We start from the raw sequence: 19,025 nt of genomic DNA, 5'->3' as shown, positions 1-19,025 counted from the left end.
CCCAGGTAGGAGACAGACCTGGATATCACGGTAGGTCAGGAGGAGGTTCATCACGATATCTGCACTGAGCAACTCCACACTGTCCAGACGCTGCTGTATACGTGTCAGCGCCTCCTGCAGATCCTTCCCGCTGTACATCTCCCTGGCTTTGCGGATTTCATTCCGAATCGTCTCCCGGAAATATTCACTGGAAAAACAAGTGGAGAGATGGTTCCTGGTCTGAATGCTGTGATGTGTATCAGTGCCAAGCTCCCTCCATCCCTCCTGCCTGTATCATCAATCTGTCTGACTTACTCAACAACAACAACTTGCACTTATATAGCGCCATCCACGCAGGGATGACTCTGAGCCGGGGGGGAGGGAGCACGGTCGAACAGGAAAGTTTTCAGGCGGAACTTGAAATAGTGGAGAGCGGGGGCAAGGCGGAGGGATTGAGGGAGAGTGTTCCAGAGTTTGGGGTGTAGTGGCTGAAAAGCGCGATCTCCGATGGTGGGGCGGAGGGTGTGAGGGACGAGCAGGAGGCTGGTGCCAGTCGGGTGGTGGTTTGGGGAGTGAGGAGGTAGGAGAAGTAGCATCATTGCCTCAGCCACCGTTCCTGGTAATCCTGCTCCAGGCATTAACTACCTTTTTGCAAAGAAAATGGTATTAAGGGATATGGGGCAAGGGTGGGGGGAACTTGACTTGAGGTACAGATCAGCCATGATTTTATAAAATGGCAGAATAGGCTCGAGGGGCTAAATAACCTGCTCCTGTTTCTATGGTTCTAATCATAATTCCGATGTGCCACACCGGTTTAGGAGAGATTCCCAGCAGGGCGAAACCTTGGGCAAGTTTCCTTACTTCACACGCCTGATAATAATCCCTCAAGAGAATAAGTAAATAAAATAATAATATGGTCACTCAATCCATGACTGTTTGTGGGACGCTGCTGTGCGCAATTGGCTGCCGCATTTCGCCCACAAAATAGACAGTCATTCCACTTTGCAGTATATTCTGTGAAGCACTTTGAGACGTCTCGAAGATGAGATAAGGTGCTATATCAACGCAAGTATTATTATTATTATTAAACTCTTGCTGGAGTTTGCCCTAAAATTGCCCTCCACACCCTGAGCCTGTAAGTGGATACCAGTTTTGCTGCTCAGAGGACTAAAGAAGCCAGACATAAATACTGGTAATCAAGTGGTGCCTGGCAGTGAGAGCTGCTCTCCAGCCACACTTAGATTATATCTGTAGAAGATCATCTGACTCAGGTCAGAGCTGCTTACACAGAGCAGCGAGGCACGCCCAACAACCACAAAGTGAGCCAGCATATCGATGCTCCAGCAGAGATTAACATTGGCTGCGTTCATCAAAATACCAGCTGAATAGATAGATATTTGTTAGGTCAGGGTATTAAGGTCAACGGAACAAGGCAGGTGGGGGGGGGGGTTAACTGGACTTGAGGTACAGATCCACCATGATCATATAAAATGGCAGAACAGGCTCGAGGGGCTGAATGGCCTAATCCTGGTTCTATGATTCTAACCATGATTCTGATGTGCCACACCGGTTTAGGAGAGATTTAAACGATGGCACTACACTCAGTATTTATAGCTCGTCTGTGGGTCTGATGTCATCAATATAATAAAAATAATCTTGGGACATGTGAAAACCACACCCTTAAGTACAGTATTTGCCTAGTTTACCGGAATGCAAAGTAGTGAGACCCTCAGCTCTACAGATAAACAAATGGAATTACTCGATTGTTTTGTTTTGCAAATGACTTGAGGTTACCAGAGAATGCAATCTTTTTTGGTTTATTAGTTTTATTTGGGGGGAATAAAGAATATTGCTCTTATATTTCTGCTCAGCGATAGCCCCAATGTGATGCGTGTCAGCCTGGCTCAGTTAGTAGCACTCTCGCCTGAGTCAGAAGGTTGTGGGTTCAAGCCCCACGTCGGGACCTGCAATCACATAGTCTAAGCTGACACTCCAATACAGTGCTGGGGGTGTGTTGCATTGTCAGAGGTGCCATGCTTTGGATGAGATGTTAAACCGAGGTCCTGTCTACCTTCCACCAGATAGCTGATGAGAAGACAAGTTGCTGGAAGGCGTTACTTGGAATTAGACTGGAAGCAGCTCCTGGTAACCTGACAAACCAAGCCCTAACTGACAGGTTTTGTCCTAACTGCACAAACAGTGGGAAGCTTGGCAGGCAGTGCTATCAATGCGGGTTCAGTTGGTTGAATCCAGCAGTTATCTCGATGCACACACTAAGGTGTCCAAGCCTTGGCTCTTGCCAGCTCATACCTAATAGTTTCTTGAAATTTGTAAGAAGGATATGTCCCTCCAGGGAGTGAATTACCATGAATTGGTGGGATGCACAGAATTTTCAGTCTGGTTGGGATACTCTTAAGCACGGAAGAGTTTCTGCATGTGTCAGACACCCGGCTGACCAAAAAAACCTTGCGAGTCTGAGGCAGTGGATGTCGGAGGTTTAATCAACACAAGTGGGGGGTGCATGAAAAAAAATTCTTGCCTTTGCTAGAACACCTTTCACATCAGGAGGATGCTTCCCATGATTTATTGTAATGTGTAGTAATTATTTTATTGGTGACGTGGCAGCCAATTTACTCACAGCAATGTCCCACAAACAGTTATTACCTTTCTGAAGGTAGATGTCCATCAGATAGCTCATGGAGAAACTCTGAGGCTTGGAATGACAGCCACAGGAAGGTGTTACCTGGAATCTGAGATCGTTGAACACACGTTCATATATCCAGGACTTGGAATCCACTTTGATTGGCATACAGAGAGTTAAGTAGCTGCTGATCAAGCTCCCCACCTCCAACTGGTGGAACCACGACTGAACGGTAGGATGTGGGTTTGCAACTGTGGGCAGGAAGGCAGTGGCAATGCTCTCACACATTTCATGCTGAGCTGCCCATGAGGAAGCCCACGGGGAGTTCTTAGTACCGGCCATCCAACGAGTAAGGGTTCAAACCAGCACTCGAATGTCAAATGACAAACTAGTGACTATCCTCCTTCGCGGGGACGTAAGCGGAGTTTCCTTGGAGCTGAACTGTCTGAACTAGATTTGACCCATTTGACCCAAATGTACCAAACCCAATCATGTGTAGTACCTGCTTATTAACCTTAACAAAACTACTGCCTCTGGAAACTGACAAGACTCTTGACATCTCTGATGAATGCTTCAAATTCCCCCAACACTCCCTCCATGTTCTGCTCAAGGCTGGAGGAAGTAACGAGTGTGTGGAAACCATTCACAGCTGACGTTGTATTTATATAGCGCCCTTCACACAGGGTAGAGTCTCAGAGAGTTTACCAGTAGCGGAGCCTGACAAAGAGGAAGGTTTAAGAACTGATCTGAAAATGAGGAAGGAGAGGCCAAGGCTGAGGAACTGAGGGAGAAAGTTCCAGAGTGTTGGGACGTAGTGGCTGAAAGTACGGCCGCTGATGGTGGAGCAGAGAGGATGAGGGACATGCAGGAGGTCGGAGCCAGGCAGCAGTTGGAGGTGTGGAGAATATTATAAGGTCAGAGAGTTAAGGAGGTGCCAGGATGTGAAAGGATTTGTAGATGAGTGTGAGGATCTTGAAGTGGATCCGTTCTGTGATAGGGAGCCAGTGGAGCGTGGAGATGACTGGGGGAAGGGGGTGCGGGCAGGGATCGGAGGTGAGGCAGCACTTACCAGGAGTTGATCTCGGTCTCCTCCAGCAGTTTGGTCAGCCGGTCCACCAGGGGCGTGAGCAGTGGCTCGAGGTTAAAACGTGGCTGAAATAACTCGGTCAGACACTTCATCATCCCGGCTTCACAGCAGAAGACCTTCCCGTTTGGGGTCACTATGTAGGGGATGAAGGTATAATTCCCACAGCATCCCTGGGAAAAAAAAACACAGGGGTATAAATTCCGGCGAGCAGACATTGGGAGAGTTGGAGGATATTAATGGGATTTGATGCTGAATTCCGCTTGTTGTTAATTTGTAGAAATTTTAAGTTACACCGAGTTAGGCCTCAGCTCGAGACTGTGTTCAGTTCTGGGCCCCACACTTTAGGAAGGATGTCAAGGCATTGGAGAAGGTGCAAAGGAGATTTACCAGGATGGCACCAGGGATGAAGGACTTCAGGTATGAGGAGAGGCGAGAGAAGCCAGGATTATTCTCCTTGGAGCCGAGAAGGTTAAGAAGAGACTTAATCGAAGTTTTTAAAATTATGAGGGGATTCAATAAGGTGAACAAGGAGAAACTATTTCCATTGACCGTGGGTCGGTAACCTGGGGATACTGATTTAAAATAGCTGTTAAAAGAAACAGAGGAGAGGTGAGGAGACATTTTTTCACACAGCAAGTTGTTCGTATCTGGAATGCATTGCCTGAAAGGTTGGTGGAAGCCAATTTGTTAACAACTTTTAAGAGAGAAGTAGATAATTATTTGCAGGCCTATTGGGAGAGAGCGGGGGAGTGGGGTTGATTTGGATAGCTCTTTTCAGAGAGCTGGCAGACACGATGGGCCGAATGGTTTCCTTTGGTGCTGTATAATTCTATGATTCTGCACGCAGAAACTAAGCAAGTCATAGATAGCAGTTAATCAGAGAACGAGTTTCTTAACTAGCAATTGAAATTGAGTAACCTCACAGAGGGAGTGTCTCCCTTAGCAACCTTCTCATTAGTATCATGTTTTTGAGGGGCACAACAACATCACATGCAATGATTATTATTATTATTTAATTGGCCTCAGAAACAGGGCACAGACTCAGCGAAATGATCAGCAAGGCCATCTCACTCCCTCAATAATGACTGAACCAAATCCCAAAGCAAACAACATGGCAGCACACTTCCTGAACAGGGCAATGAGTTAGCATCAGACGTCCTCTTGTCTGTGTGTACAGACTTACTAATCTGATGGCCACCCAACGGAGCAGAAATCCAGAGAAGGGAGAAGATCCACCTCCGCCCTCCTGGCTCCAGCCTACTGCACGTCCCTTACTGGCGACCGTGGTTTCAGCCACTACTCTGGAACTCTCCCTCTCTTAAAACCTCTGCCTTCTCCTGGGTCTAGATTCTCTCTATTGCTACAACATTTCCGAACGTGTAGAATTGAGCATGTACCTCTGTGGGTCAGAAGGATGTGGGTTCAAGCCCCATGTCAGAACTTTAAACTCACAATCGAGGCTGACATTCCAATCCTGTGCTGAGAGGGGCCGGCCCTTAGATGAGTCAAGGTCACCTCTACCAAATATCTCATGGCACGACTCGAAAAGAGAAGGGAGTTTCTCCTGATGTCCTGACCAACAATCCTGCTGGCTGTTTGTGAGACATTGATTTGTGCAAATTAGCTGCTGGGTTCACCCACTATTATTAATAATTACCACTAGAATTTGATATGGTACGTCATCAAAACATATTTACGGGTTTTTAATGCAATGTAAAATGACTGAATCTGGAGGTGAAAAGAGGTTTGTTGAATCCAAGGATTATTGTTATAAATTTTGGACGCTGCGTAACGCTCCATAAACAGAGTAAATGTAGACCTAGACAGAATTTTGTTTTGCACCAGTCATCAAACAAATGTGTTCTCCGCACCCATTGCATTTCTGACAAGTGAATTACTTAACCTGTGAACTTGAGAGACCTGAAATTCCACTTAGTCTCAGCCTGTAAGACCACTGTTGGGGCCAATAGGTAACTGGATCATCCCCTATGTGACACTATGCGGGTTGCTGGGTGGGTGAGGACAACGGCTTGTATCTCCTGCGTGTGCAGAACTTATCACAGTGTTGAAAACAACTCCCACTTGGCAGATTGTCAGCAGCAGATTCCCCAAGAAGTAAAGTTTGTCTCATTGGCACAGCTCCACCTGAGAAAAGGGCTGAGGGCAAAAGGCTTAATTTAGCACCAAAAACATCTTGGCCTCAACCAAGCTCCACATCTATTAATTATTTATCAGCTTCACCAGGTACATATCAATTACACATTTGCAACAGCCCGGAGGACTCAAATGCCATTTACTTTAGCCTGAGAGAGAATTGTATCTAAATCTAATATTAAATTTGAGTAGGATTATTATTTTATGGAAAATTCTTAATTTCAGTCCCAATTTGGAAGCTACTTCTTTTAAAGAACTGTAGAAAACCTGCTTCCAACTTTGAAACATTCCACAATTCTCTGCATTAATTAATTAAACTAACTAACTAATAGCCCTACAATTTCTAGTTCGACTGCTACTGGTACCAGTTGTACATTACAGGAATCTAGGATCAAGAGGACCCATCAAACCTGTTCTACCAGTTTGTTAAATTAAGACAGATATTTTAATCCAAGTTTATAATCTTTTTTCCATATCCCTTTATATCCTTAGTTTTCTTAATTATCGAACACCTCTTGAACTTCCAATAAATAGGCTCTGCTGCGACTGCTCACAGACAGACTTATTATTCACACTTGTATGGGCACATTCCCAATCCCCAAACTATTTAAATCATATTTACAGCAATGAATTACAAGAATAGAGATTGCATCACTTTAGGGATATTATTACTGGAATACAGCATATAACATTTTTGCAGAATTAGTTGAGGTCCCTTTGAGGCTGAGAGAGCAAAGCATTAACCTCAGCTCATAGCTCGTCCAGTGAGGGAATGACAGTATAGCCCAGTATAATAATCCTTCCATTTTTATTGTGCCTTCCACACCTGGGAGGAAATCTCACTTCACATGAGTTACTGTAACATGTAATGATCATGAAGTGCAAACATGGCATCCAATTTGCACACAGCAATGGCCAACAAACAGTGAACGTGAAATGAATGACCAATTTTATGGGGGATTATTGGCAGGACACTGGGAAAAACTCCCTGTTCTTTGCCAATAGTGCCGTGGGATCTTTAACATCCAGTTGAACAATTATGTGAGATCTCAGTTTAAAGCCTCATCCAAAAGTCAGTTCCTCTGACAATGCAGTGATTACCCCAGCCCTGCACTGGAGTGCGTCTGTCTGTACTAGGAACTCAAGTCCTTATGTGGGGCTTGAACTCACAACCTTCTGACTCAGAGGTGAAAGTGCTGCTGACTGAGCCAACATATATCATCAATCATCGTTTGCATCCCACAGGAAAGGCGCAAGTCTGTAACCAACTGAGACCAAAGTGCTGTCCTGTTGTTGTATAATGGATGGGCCTGGAGCTTACGAACTTGGACTAGCTGGTTTTCTGGTCTCAGTATTAGCTCTACGTGTGTGTGCGTGTCTGACGAGGACTAAATTGTCCTGGCCTTCCCATGGTTACGGATGGAAAAAACAGTCAGGGTTACTGTTCATGGGTCCTCTTCAGCACCCTCTACAAGTTTTATTTGATATAGCACCGTAGAGTCCTGTAGCTCATTGGTTAGAGCATTCTCCTGGCAAGCAAGAGACCTGGGTTCAATTCCTAGCAGGGCAAAACACTGGGCAAGTTGCCTTACTCCACACACCTCTGTTTAGCTAGCAGTAAGTAGGAACCCAGTTGTTAGTCGATTGGGGGATCGCTTTTCCGGGGTAATAATTCCTTAAATATAAATTCAGTCAGTTCACTTTACAGTATATTCTGTGAAGCACTTTGAGACGTCTTGAAGACGTGATAAGGGGCTATATAAAATGCAAGGATTATTATTATTATTATTGGAATTTACAACACTGAAGAAGGCCCATTGTGTCTGCTGGCTCTTTTAATAGCAATCCGTTCAGTCCTATTTACCTGCTGTTTTCCCATACTCTGTCACTTATTCCTCTTAAGATACTTATCTCACTCCCCTTTAAAAGCTAATATGGATTCTGCCTCAACCAGTCCTCCCAGCAGGGCATTCCACATTCTAACGCTCTGTGTGTGACAGAACATTGTACATTGGCGCATTGGCCCCTAGATCCCTCTGCTCTTTTAATAGTTTACCACAAGGACACAGTCCCTACGCCGCAGTAAAAAAGGATATTGGAGAAATCGAGAAGATACAGAGGAGGGACCAAAATGATTGAGGGAATAGAGGGACCGGACTATGAGGAGCGACTAAGTAAATTGGGCATGTTCACCCTGGAAAAGAGAAGATTGAGAGGCGACATGATTGCTGCCTTTAAGATTCTAAAGGGGCAAAACAATATAGATCATGACAGGCTGTTTCAACTTGTCCAGAACAGTAAAACCAGAGCCTGCAATTGAAGGGGGTAAATTCAGAACAAATCTTCACAAACTCCATTACAGTGAGCAAGTAGTGAACCTGTGGAATAGGCTCCCTAGGGAGATGGTTGAAGCAGGAAATGTTGATTCTTTCACAGATTAGATAGTTTTCTTTTAGGAAATATCATGATGGGATATAGTACAGAGGGGTTTCAGGATATATGTGCATGTGACCACCAGAAAGGTGGAAGGCGAACTGGATGGACCTTGGTCTTTTTTCGTCTAGCATTTCGTATGTTTTGTTGTGTTCCTCTATAGGTCAATCTGGCCTTGGGTGATTACCAGGGAAACCACAAGATGCTCCGTGTGTTGAAAGTTGTTTCCTGTGAGATTACATTTGCCAACTCTGTCATAGAAAAACTTCAAATAGAACACAATGCTTTGCAGTGAGAGAGAGAGAGGGAGACAGACAGACAAGAGACAGGCAGGCAGAGAGAATGACAAAGAGAGATAAGAGACAATGCAAGAGACAGACAGAAAAACAGAGAGAGAACGCAAGAGAGGTAAACACACAGATAATAAATAGACAGAAAGAGGAAAAAAGAGAGAAAAGGACAACTTGACTTCAACTGATGTCTCACCCCCTGACAGATGTTTTTCCAACTGCAAGACCCCTGGTGAATAGAACTGTCCCTCCCTCCCAACTTCAGTGGCACAAACAGCAGCTCCCAAACAAGCAGCAAACCCTGCTTTCAGCAATGTCTTTCTAAATGGGCAGCCTTCCCTCAAAGATGATAATAAATAAATAAATAATCCTTACATCTGGTGTAACATCTTTCATGTCAATAGTTCGTCCTGAAGCACTTCATAGGATGTACGGTAGAATGAAGGGACTGTGATGTTTTGCGGATGAAGATAATTATAATAACAATCCTTGCAATGGTTTCAGTGCAATATCATGTTGAGAAAGTGCTTTGCAGAATATACTGTAAAGTGGAGTGACTGTGCATTTTGTGGACGAAACACGACAGCCAAATGGACACAGCAGTGTCCCACAAACAGTTGCAGATCGAGTAACCGATTTTTTTTGAGGGATTATTATCCTCCAATGCAGGGGATGTAAATGGAGGAAGGGCTCCAGCCTGCGTGGAGGAGGCTGGGAGGTTCATTGCTGTGTTTCGGCAAGAGTTCCATGGAGAGAAACATTCTCCATTTTCTTAAAATACAAAGTACAGCCTGAAGTTAACTCAGGGGTTACACGACCTCAAGTGAAGTGAATTCCTGACTGTGGCTAACGCCTCTTTGATTCGAGTTACAGGCTGCTTTTCAGTTCACAGACTTTATACAGACACTCGGACATAACATGTTGACTGTGTTGGAAAAGTACAGTATCTAAAGCTGTTCAGCCGTTCGTTCCTCGGCTGTCCCAGATGAAATAATAAAACACCTTCACCGAACTTGCTGCCCGAAGTGATGGTTGAATCAGACACAATAGTGTTAATGCATTTAAAAGGAAGTTAGATATACACATGAGGAAGAAGGGAATAATAATAATAATCCTTGCATTTGATATAGCGCTTTTCATGTCTTCTAGACGTCTCAAAGCGCTTCACAACTGTAAAGTGAATTGACTGTATATTTGTGGGCGAAACGCGTGGATTGAAAATTACCAATTTATTATTGTTTTGTGTTTTGGAGGGATTATTATTAGGTGTGTGGAGTAAGGAAACTTGCCCAAGGTTTCGCCCTCTGCCTGGAATTGAACTCAGGTCTCTTGTTTGCAAAGCGAGTGCTCTAACCACTGAGCTACAGGATTCCGAATAGAAGAGTTTGGGAGGGAGTAAAGAGTAGAGACTTGTGTGGAATATAAACAACGGCACGCACTGGCTGGGCTGAATAGTCTGCTTCCTTGTTGTACAATCTAATGTAAATCTTTAAATTCAACACAATTTACAGGATCATTGAAGTGGAAAGAACAAATAGGAATTGTGAGTGCAGATTTGGCCCAGAGCAACACTTATTGAGGGAAATCAACTAAAGACACATTTTGAGGAAACATGTCCACAGCTAAAAGTGTAGATAGCCCTTTTTTTGATAATAAATTTGACAAAGGAGGGTGTTAGATAATAATCATAATAACTGAACTGAAACCAGATAAAACTGAAACCAGAAAACATACACATTTGGGACAGAGCAGACCATTAGCTACTCAGGTCTTGATGTCATACACTTGGTGGCATATGTACTCTCAGTCTGGATTGGATATTCTTAAGCATAATAATAAACTTTGCATTTGACATAGTGCCTTATCGCGTCTTCGAGACGTCTCTAAGCGCTTCACAGAATACACTGTGAAGTGAATTGACTGTTTTGTGGGCGAAATAATGACGTATCTGTTGGACACCGGGCTGACCAAAAAAATTCTTACGCACAATGGAAGAATTTCATTGGGTCCTCACCCTGACCTCTGCCATGCCCTATATAATATTGACAGTAAATCTGGCTATTATGGGCAATGCTGCACTGTCGAGCCCTCCGAGACACCGTCCGGAGTACAGGATGGTATATAAATGCAAGTTGCTGTCATTGTCATCCTTACTGACAGGGAACATACTACATCACATGAAGCATTACTGCCTTCTGCACACTGTGTCGCCCTGTTTACAAGCCTCCATTTCACAATAGCATAATACAATGTTTGTCATGGATATAAATATATTGACCGGACTCCACGTATTTTGACAATTATAGCTGCTTTTTCTGCAGTTACCACATCAATACTGTGACGAACAAACAGCACAAACCTCCAGGTCATGGTATTGGACCCCGTGTAAAAGGTCAGAGAGAAATCTATCCTTTCACTGAAGTGTCAAATAATCTCACAATGTCCAAACCAATTATACAATAAAAATACTTAGATTTGATAGAACACCTCAAACCACTTCACAAAAATTTACTTTGAAGTGTAGTGACTGTGTTATTGGATTGTTGGCCAGGACACCAGGAGAAACTCCCTTCCCATTTTGAATCGTGCCGTAGTATCGTTAACATCCACCTGTCTGTCTACAGATAGGGCCTTGGTTTAATGTCTCATCCGAAAAATTGCATCTCCAGTATGGGATTGGGAATGTCAGTCTAGACAATGTGAGTTCAAAGACCCAATGTGGGGCTTGAATCCACAACCTTCTAACTCAAAGACTTGAGAGTACTACCAATTGGACCAGACTGACACACTGTTGTGTTTGTTCAATGTTTCCCATATCTTAAGTTACCCATTTCAGTCAAATTGGTCATGCATTGCCTGAAGAGTCAGGACCTGATCCTTAGCCCAGCCTTTTGGAGGAAGAGAAGCAACAGAGAAGAAGGAAGAAACGAACTCAGTAACACTGTGATGGGATCAGATCAACCTTGTCAGTTGGGAATGTCAGTTCAGACAAATAACATTCGTAAATCACAAGTGATTGCAAGTGGAGTCCTGTAGCTCAGTGGTTGGAGCATTCGCTTCGCGAGCAAGATGACCCGAGTTCAATTCCCAGGCAGGACGAAACATTGGGCAAGTTTTCTTACTCCACACGCCTCTGCTTACCTAGCAGTAACTAGGAACCTGGTTGTTAAGTCGATTGGCGGATCACTTTTCCTTCAAAAAAAATGTAGTCACTCAATCCACGACTGTTTGTAGGATGCTGCTTGTGTGCAATTGGCTGCCGCATTTTGCCCACAAAATGCATACAGCAAATTCACGTTACACTATATTCTGTGAAGCTCTTTGAGATATCTCGAAGACGTTATACGGTGCTGCAAGGATTATTATTATCATAATAATCTTGGATGAAGCCTTGTGGTCAGTGTGTCAGAGACATGTTACTGCGTAGATACAGGGTGAATACAATTCCCAACTGAGAGGGTTGAACTGATCCCTTCGCAGCTCAGCCTGTGAATTCCAGGGTCGCTCTCAGTCCACCAACAAATATCTCTCTTGACCACAGTTTAAAAATAGTCGTTCCCAGAATTTGGAATGTGTTCAACTCTGACAAAAAAATTGGGGTAGTTGCTTCCGTTTGAGATTGACACAGCACTAACCCACCACCCGCCCCCCCCACACACTTCCTCCCCAGACTCAGAGCTGACAAGCACAGTGTTTAGCAAGAGCACCAAAAAGCAATGAAAATCAAATGAGTGATTATATTAATAAATAATAATAATCCTTGCATTCGATATTGCATTTTCACGTCTTCTAGACATCTCAATGTGCTTCACGGGATATACTGTTGTGAGACTGTTTTTATACCTAGGAATAACTTTATACCTTTTAACCAACTATTATATGAACAAAAAGCAAGTCCTGGAAACAAACGCATACTTGGCAATGCCGGCTGCATCCTTATCTGGGCATTCCACAGAAACAGGGAAGCAGTAACTTCTGCATCTTTGAAATGAATAAGACATTGTCTGACACAAACACCATCTGGAGATAAGCTTATGCCTCAAACGTCCCTGAATCCTCCCCTAACCTGAGCTCCCTTCCCTCATTATTTTTTACTCTGTGTTATAAATTACAGGTTGCATTCTTGTTAGATAGCTTTAGATTATATCTTGTATACTTTAGACAACGGTATTAATCAGGTACATACTCTATGCCAATTATATACTCTTAAAAGAATAATAATCAGCATGAATAGAGACTAATTAAGTAGACGACATTCAACCTTGTTAAGAGATATGGATTGATTGAGGTCACCATTCGAATAGTTGTTGGAGCCACATGATAGATAATACTTTTTTTTAATTGCCTTTTTATGTTTTACGACCTTGAGCACTTTGGGGATAAAAAGGCTGCTTTAACTGACTATCAGCAACTCATTCTTTTGACTGTCAAGTGCTCTACTTGGGAAACTGTTGACTGTTCTTGAATCAGCTCTTTTAATTGCAATTAAATCTTTCTCTGGATATATCCACGGTGTATGGTCTGTTTGTAAGATGACGGTTGGGACGAACGGGGAAAAAAAATTACAACTCAACACTGTAAAGTGAATTGACTGTATATTTGTGGTGAAACGTGGCAACCAATTGCACACAGCAGCGTCCCACAAACAGTCCTGGCTTGAAGTGATCAATTTTATTATTGTTTTTTTTTGAGGGATTATTATCAGGCGTGTGGAGTAAGGAAACCGGCTCAAGGTTTCACCCTGCTTAATTAACGATAAACCTCATATTTGATACATCGTCTTTCACATAAGGAGGATGTCTTAAAGTGCTTCACGGGATATACTGTGTATTTTGTAAGTAAATACGGAAACCAGTTTGCATGCAGCCAAGTCCAGCAAACAGCAATGAAGTGAATGTTCTATTTTATTTGTGGTTTACGGCAGCGGGAGAAACTTCCTTCGCTTTTTGAATAGAGCCACAGGATCGAATGATCAACAAAGCAAATGATGAGATGATAAGCAAATGACCAACAAGTGACTGCCCTTCTGGAGGTGGGAGAAGAAGGGAGTTAAGTGGGGTCTCCTTGGATCTGAACTGGCCCCAAGGTGACAAGTTTGGTACCAGAGTATCAGAATCGAGCCAGTCCGCTGTGGCGGTCTCAGTAGACGAATTTCCTGTGAACCCAGGGGGAGTGATATCTTTTGGTGCAGTGGGCATTCGCTCAATGACCTTAGGCAACAACTGGGGAGAAAGGAAGGTGTGTGTAAGCGGGCGGCAGACTCCCTACCTGCAGCGAGTGCAGTGTTGTCAGGTTGGTCTCAGAGCACAGGATCACGTTGTTGGTCATGCTGAAACTCTCTCGGACTCCGAGGTGGTAGAAGAGAGAAGGCTGGCAGTAAGGATCACTCATCTCCACCACCGCCACATCTGGAAATGAAGACACACACCATTATCACACATCTCCCACTCACATGGAAGCTGGAACTTTAGTTATATAAAGACTTAAGCAAGGGAATGTGTTAAATTGGTAGACATTGGTTAGGCCACAGTTGCGATACTGCATGTAGCTCTTAAAGACTGTATCAACACCCTGGAGAGGGTACAGAGAAGATTAAGAGGGAATCCAATAGAAGTTTTTAAAACTCAACAGGTCTTGCGAGGATAAATAGTGATCAATTAATTCCTCTCGCTTTTTGGTGAAGCTGTAACAAGGTGCATAAGGTTAGGATTAGCACCAGGGGCGTAAACTGGAACACTTACGGGGAAGTTAGAAAAAAAAGCTTTTGTGTATTCATTGGAATATTGGAACTTGGAATACTTTGCAACAAGTGCTTATTGAAGCCGCGATCATAAGAGCAACTCGTGAACAGAGAACTGGATGAACATTTGAAATGGAAAATGGGATTGGGAAAGAGCAGGGGGAGCAAATTGCAGTCGATAATTCTGGCGAGGCATTAGCAAAGGGTAGATGGGTCAAATAGCTTCCTCCCATGCTGTAGTTTCCATGATTACACATTATGCAATAAAGAAAATACACCCCCACTAAAGCACAGTCAAAGTTACATCCGGGATGGAACAGGCACCCCGCAGTTGAATGAATCCAGTCCTTGGCTGTACAAATATAAGCACTGGTGTGAGACATTCCTTCTGTCCTGTCTCAAAGGTGAGGGGGAAGTGAGTGTATAACAGGCTGTCAGGACACTGTACAGTCAGCACTGGTTACGTTTCCTGCACACTAACTACCCTCACTGCATTGGCTGCGTCTGCAGTGACTCTTAAAATATGTAAACATTGAGCCATTTGAGTTCTAATGTGACAGAAACACATTTACTGATAAGTGCACAAAAAATAAATAATGTTCAACACAAGGAACAACTTACAGAGTCACCCCGTTGCATTTGAAACATTTCCGTTTCTAAGGCTGCATTTAGTTGAGTTGGCAGCCTGATCTCAGCCAGCACATACTTTTAATCAAACTGAAAACTCTTAAGGCATTTCTTCAGACTCTGAACTTTTGATATTCCTGCATTTTAACTCAGGTGAGATCAGAGTAGAAACTGGAATCTAATCGAGACGTTTTTATTTTAGTGCTCCCAGACCTACCCCACGTGATGGGGTTTACATAAATACAAATTGTTATGTTTAGAATAATCGATCAGGAATGAATTGCAGGCTGGAATCTAATGGCAGGATTTGAGAGTTTATATTAATAAGAAGCATCCTTCGATTTGATATAGCACCTTGCATGTAAGTAAGACTTTGCAAAGAGTTCAACAGAATTTACTGTAAACCGTGCCATGGAGTGAGTGACCAATTTCATCTGGGGGATTGATGGTCAGGACACTGGTAAAAAAATCTCTTCTTTTTTTGTATAGCGTCATGGGATCTTTAACTTCCAACTGAACAGGCAGACGGGACCTCAGTTTCAAAATGTCACCCCAAAGACTCTACCAAAAATGCAACATTACCCCAGCATTACACTGGGATGTCAGTCTAGACTATGAGTTCAGATTCCTATGTGAAGCTTGGACCCACAACTGTCTGACTCAGAGACAAGAATGCTAATGACTGAACTACGCTGACATCTATGCCTAGGATAATGGATTTTGAGAGCGACCTACAGGCTGGGATATAATTTAGGGATTTGGGTAATTTATATATAAAATAATGTATCCCTGCCAGCTACAGGGAATGTAATTGAGGGATGGGCAACGTAGAATTGGAAGCTGAAAGCAGAGACGAATGATTTACACATATAGCTCAGCAATGGACAATAAACATGGTGTCTGTCCGTGATGAGTGACAATTACGTGCTGAGCTGGTTTGCTTTGGCTTTGAACAGTTTGGGGGAAAGATGAGATTTATCTTGCAGCAAGCTGCGTCAATGCAAATGTGTTTATTGATATTGCAATTCCGCCAAACAAAAAAAAACTGGAAAAAACATGAAAGCAAAAAAAAAAAAGATATTTTTAATTGTACGAGTTTACTTTGAACCGGGTGCAGCTGAGCTAAGTTGGGTGAGTTGAAAGAGATTCAATTGATTTTGGTAATTCAAAAGATGGCATTCAGATGAGAATTGTGATAAATGTTCCAACCTTTCTTGCTTGGCCTGCAGGAGCCCACACTCCTGGACCACGAGCAAAATAAGAACTTGCATTTATATAACGCTCCTTGTGCAGGGAAACTGGCATCTAATGTATAATATATAGTACAAATAAAGACAAATGTTATCTTAGCAGCAATCAGCTACAAAAAATGACATTTGCAAAAATATGCATTTGTGTAATATGCTGAATACATCTGATGAGGAATGGGTCACAGAGTCAGACAGTGACATAGTATTGCTTAGACAAATTAGCCGCTGAAGTTCACACGAGATTGGTTGGGATAAAGAAGGCTCTTCAGCCCATAAGTATAGCAGCTTTCATGTAAGGAAGACACTTCAAAGTGTTTCTCAGAACTTGCTGTAAACTGTGCCATAGAGTGAATGACCAATTTTACTGTGTAGTATTTTAGGTGCGGTATATCCCAGACACTACATAATTTGAGTGTGACTTTTGGGATCTGAACTCAATTAATTTGGCATATTGTTTGTCTTGTTTATTGCTGCCTCACACTGTTCTGACAGAGTGAGCAACAAGTCAACTAACACCCCAAGATCTATTTCAGCTTCCCTCTTAGCAAGTTCCATCCCATCCATGGAGTATAGTACTTGTGTTTCCCATTCTTATTTTGGTCTAACGAGCTCCAAGGTGACATGTTTGGCAACAGAATGTTGGAATCTGTGGCGTTCTTAGTAGCCCAAGTCCCGAGCCAGGCGGGCCTGCCCGCTGTACTGCACGGCACTGCTGATGGCAGCACAGTCAGCCTGACTCAGCAGCAGGTCTTAGAAGGGCAGACTTGTTATTCTGGGCAGGAACTCAACATGTGGTTAAGTGAGTTGACTGCATATTTTGTGGGACGCTGCTGTACACAATTGGCAGTATATTCTGTGAAATATCTAGAAGACATGACAAGGCGCTATATCAAATGCAAGGATTATTATTATTATTAATAACTCTTCCCACTCAGTCCCATTAACCCTACAAGTCACAACCTAATTGGTAGGGTGGTCCCACCTGGACAAGCAGCAGGAAAGCTTGCCAGGCAGTGCTCTCAACGGCAAGCTATACAGTTTTTGGGTGGTTAGACTCCATCAGTCACCCCTCACTAAACTCTCGGGTCCCCGAGCCTTGGCTCTTGCCAACTTTCATCAAACATTCTCCAGGATTAGGTGAGCAGGATGTGTCGCTCCAGGCAGAGGGAGTGCGCATTCTGTTCCAAAACATATCGGGAATTTCCATGTGTAGGTGGAATAAATCAAATTCTCAGTATGGTTTGAATACTCTAAAGGACGGCGATGGCTTTCTGAATATGTCAAGATACTGGGCTGACAAAAACACAGGTGTAGTACTTCCATACAAATACATATAAATACAGTATTTACCTGTATTTACCTCATCTGGTTCTGAACTGCAATGTTTCAGGGTGAACCTGCAGACTGAGTGTCGTCCCCCACCCACTCTACACACACACACAGACAGACACACAGACTGTGCACGCACAGACACACAGACACACACTGACAGACACACACACTGACACACAGACACACACACAGACAGACACACAGACTGCACGCACAGACACACAGACACACACTGACAGACACACACACTGACACACAGACACACAGACAGACAGACACACACTGACAGACACACACATACACTGAGAGACACACACAGACAGACACACAGACAGACAGACACACACAGACACACAGACAGACGCACAGACTGTGCACGCACAGACACAGACGCACAGACATGGACGCACGGATGCAGACACGCACTCGCAGACAGGAAGACAGACAGAGAGACAGGCACTGGCAGACAGACAGACACGGACACACTGACAGACAGACAGACACGCACACACTGACAGACAGACAGACAGACACACACACTGACAGACAGACAGACACGGACACACTGACAGACACACACACAGACAGACCCCCCCCCCCGCTCACCTGCATTGTAGAAGCAGTCCAGAGTGCCGGTGTCCCCCAGTGTCAGTCTCCCGAAGGACACGGTGTGGAGGGCGGCGCGGCTCTCCCCACACGCCCGGCGGAGGCACCCGAGGGGCGGACTGTCCTGATCTCCGGCGGTCTCGTTCATCACATACACCGCTCTGACCGCCCGACTGCGGCTCCGGGGCACCGGGACGGCGGTGACGGCCATAGCCAGAGGGTCCTGCCAGTAACTGCCCGCGGCCACGGCCGGACTGCCGGCCCCGCGCCCCCCCCCCGACACCCCGGCCAGGCTCATCCCAACTCCGTCTGTCTGTCTGTCTGTGTGTCTGTCTGTGTGTCTGTCTGTGTGTGTGTGTGTGTCTGTGTGTGTGTCTCTGTGTGTCTGTGTGTGTGTGTCTGTGTGTGTGTGTCTGTGTGTGTGTGTCTGTGTGTGTGTGTCTGTGTGTGTGTGTCTCTCTGTCTGTCTGTGTGTGTTTCTCTGTCTGTGTGTCTGTCTGTGTGTGTCTGTCTGTGTGTCTGTCTCTCTCTGTCTGTGTGTGTTTCTCTGTCTGTCTGTCTGTGTGTGTCTGTCTGTGTGTGTGTCTCTCTCTGTCTGTGTGTGTTTCTCTGTCTGTCTGTGTGTCTGTGTGTCTGTCTGTGTGTGTTTCTCTGTCTGTGTGTCTGTCTGTCTGTGTGTGTGTCTGTCTGTGTGTGTCTGTGTCTGTCTGTGTGTCTCTGTGTGTGTGTCTCTGTGTGTGTGTCTGTGCGCCCTCAGCGCGCACTCACTCTCCTCCTCCTCCTGTGCTCCGGCACCTTCCAAACAGCGACAACTCCACCTGACCTCCTCCTCCCCCTCCCGCTGCCTCCCTCTCCTCCCCCCCCCGCTCCCTCCCCTCCCACACCC

The 19,025-nt window shown here is 44.4% G+C and overlaps 1 protein-coding gene across 1 annotated transcript in view; it reads right to left on the bottom strand.

The window, feature by feature from the left end:
* LOC103187330 (mitogen-activated protein kinase kinase kinase 5) overlaps window positions 1-18,379 on the bottom strand; it is a 51,947-nt gene extending 33,568 nt beyond the window's left edge. The window contains exons 1-4 of the mRNA XM_042338530.1: window positions 18,140-18,379; window positions 13,853-13,992; window positions 3,690-3,877; window positions 19-187 (exon numbers count right to left, since the gene is read on the bottom strand). Coding sequence (XP_042194464.1) covers window positions 19-187; window positions 3,690-3,877; window positions 13,853-13,992; window positions 18,140-18,350 — 708 coding nt within the window. The 5' untranslated portion in view covers window positions 18,351-18,379. The remainder of the gene's footprint in view (window positions 1-18; window positions 188-3,689; window positions 3,878-13,852; window positions 13,993-18,139) is intronic.
* Between the last annotated feature and the right edge of the window lie 646 nt (window positions 18,380-19,025).

Source organism: Callorhinchus milii, unplaced genomic scaffold (assembly GCF_018977255.1).
Source record: "Callorhinchus milii isolate IMCB2004 unplaced genomic scaffold, IMCB_Cmil_1.0 Scaffold10, whole genome shotgun sequence".
Classification (NCBI taxonomy): domain Eukaryota; kingdom Metazoa; phylum Chordata; class Chondrichthyes; order Chimaeriformes; family Callorhinchidae; genus Callorhinchus; species Callorhinchus milii.
Note: the sequence above shows the minus strand (reverse complement) of the source record. Positions and strands in the feature narration are given on the sequence as shown.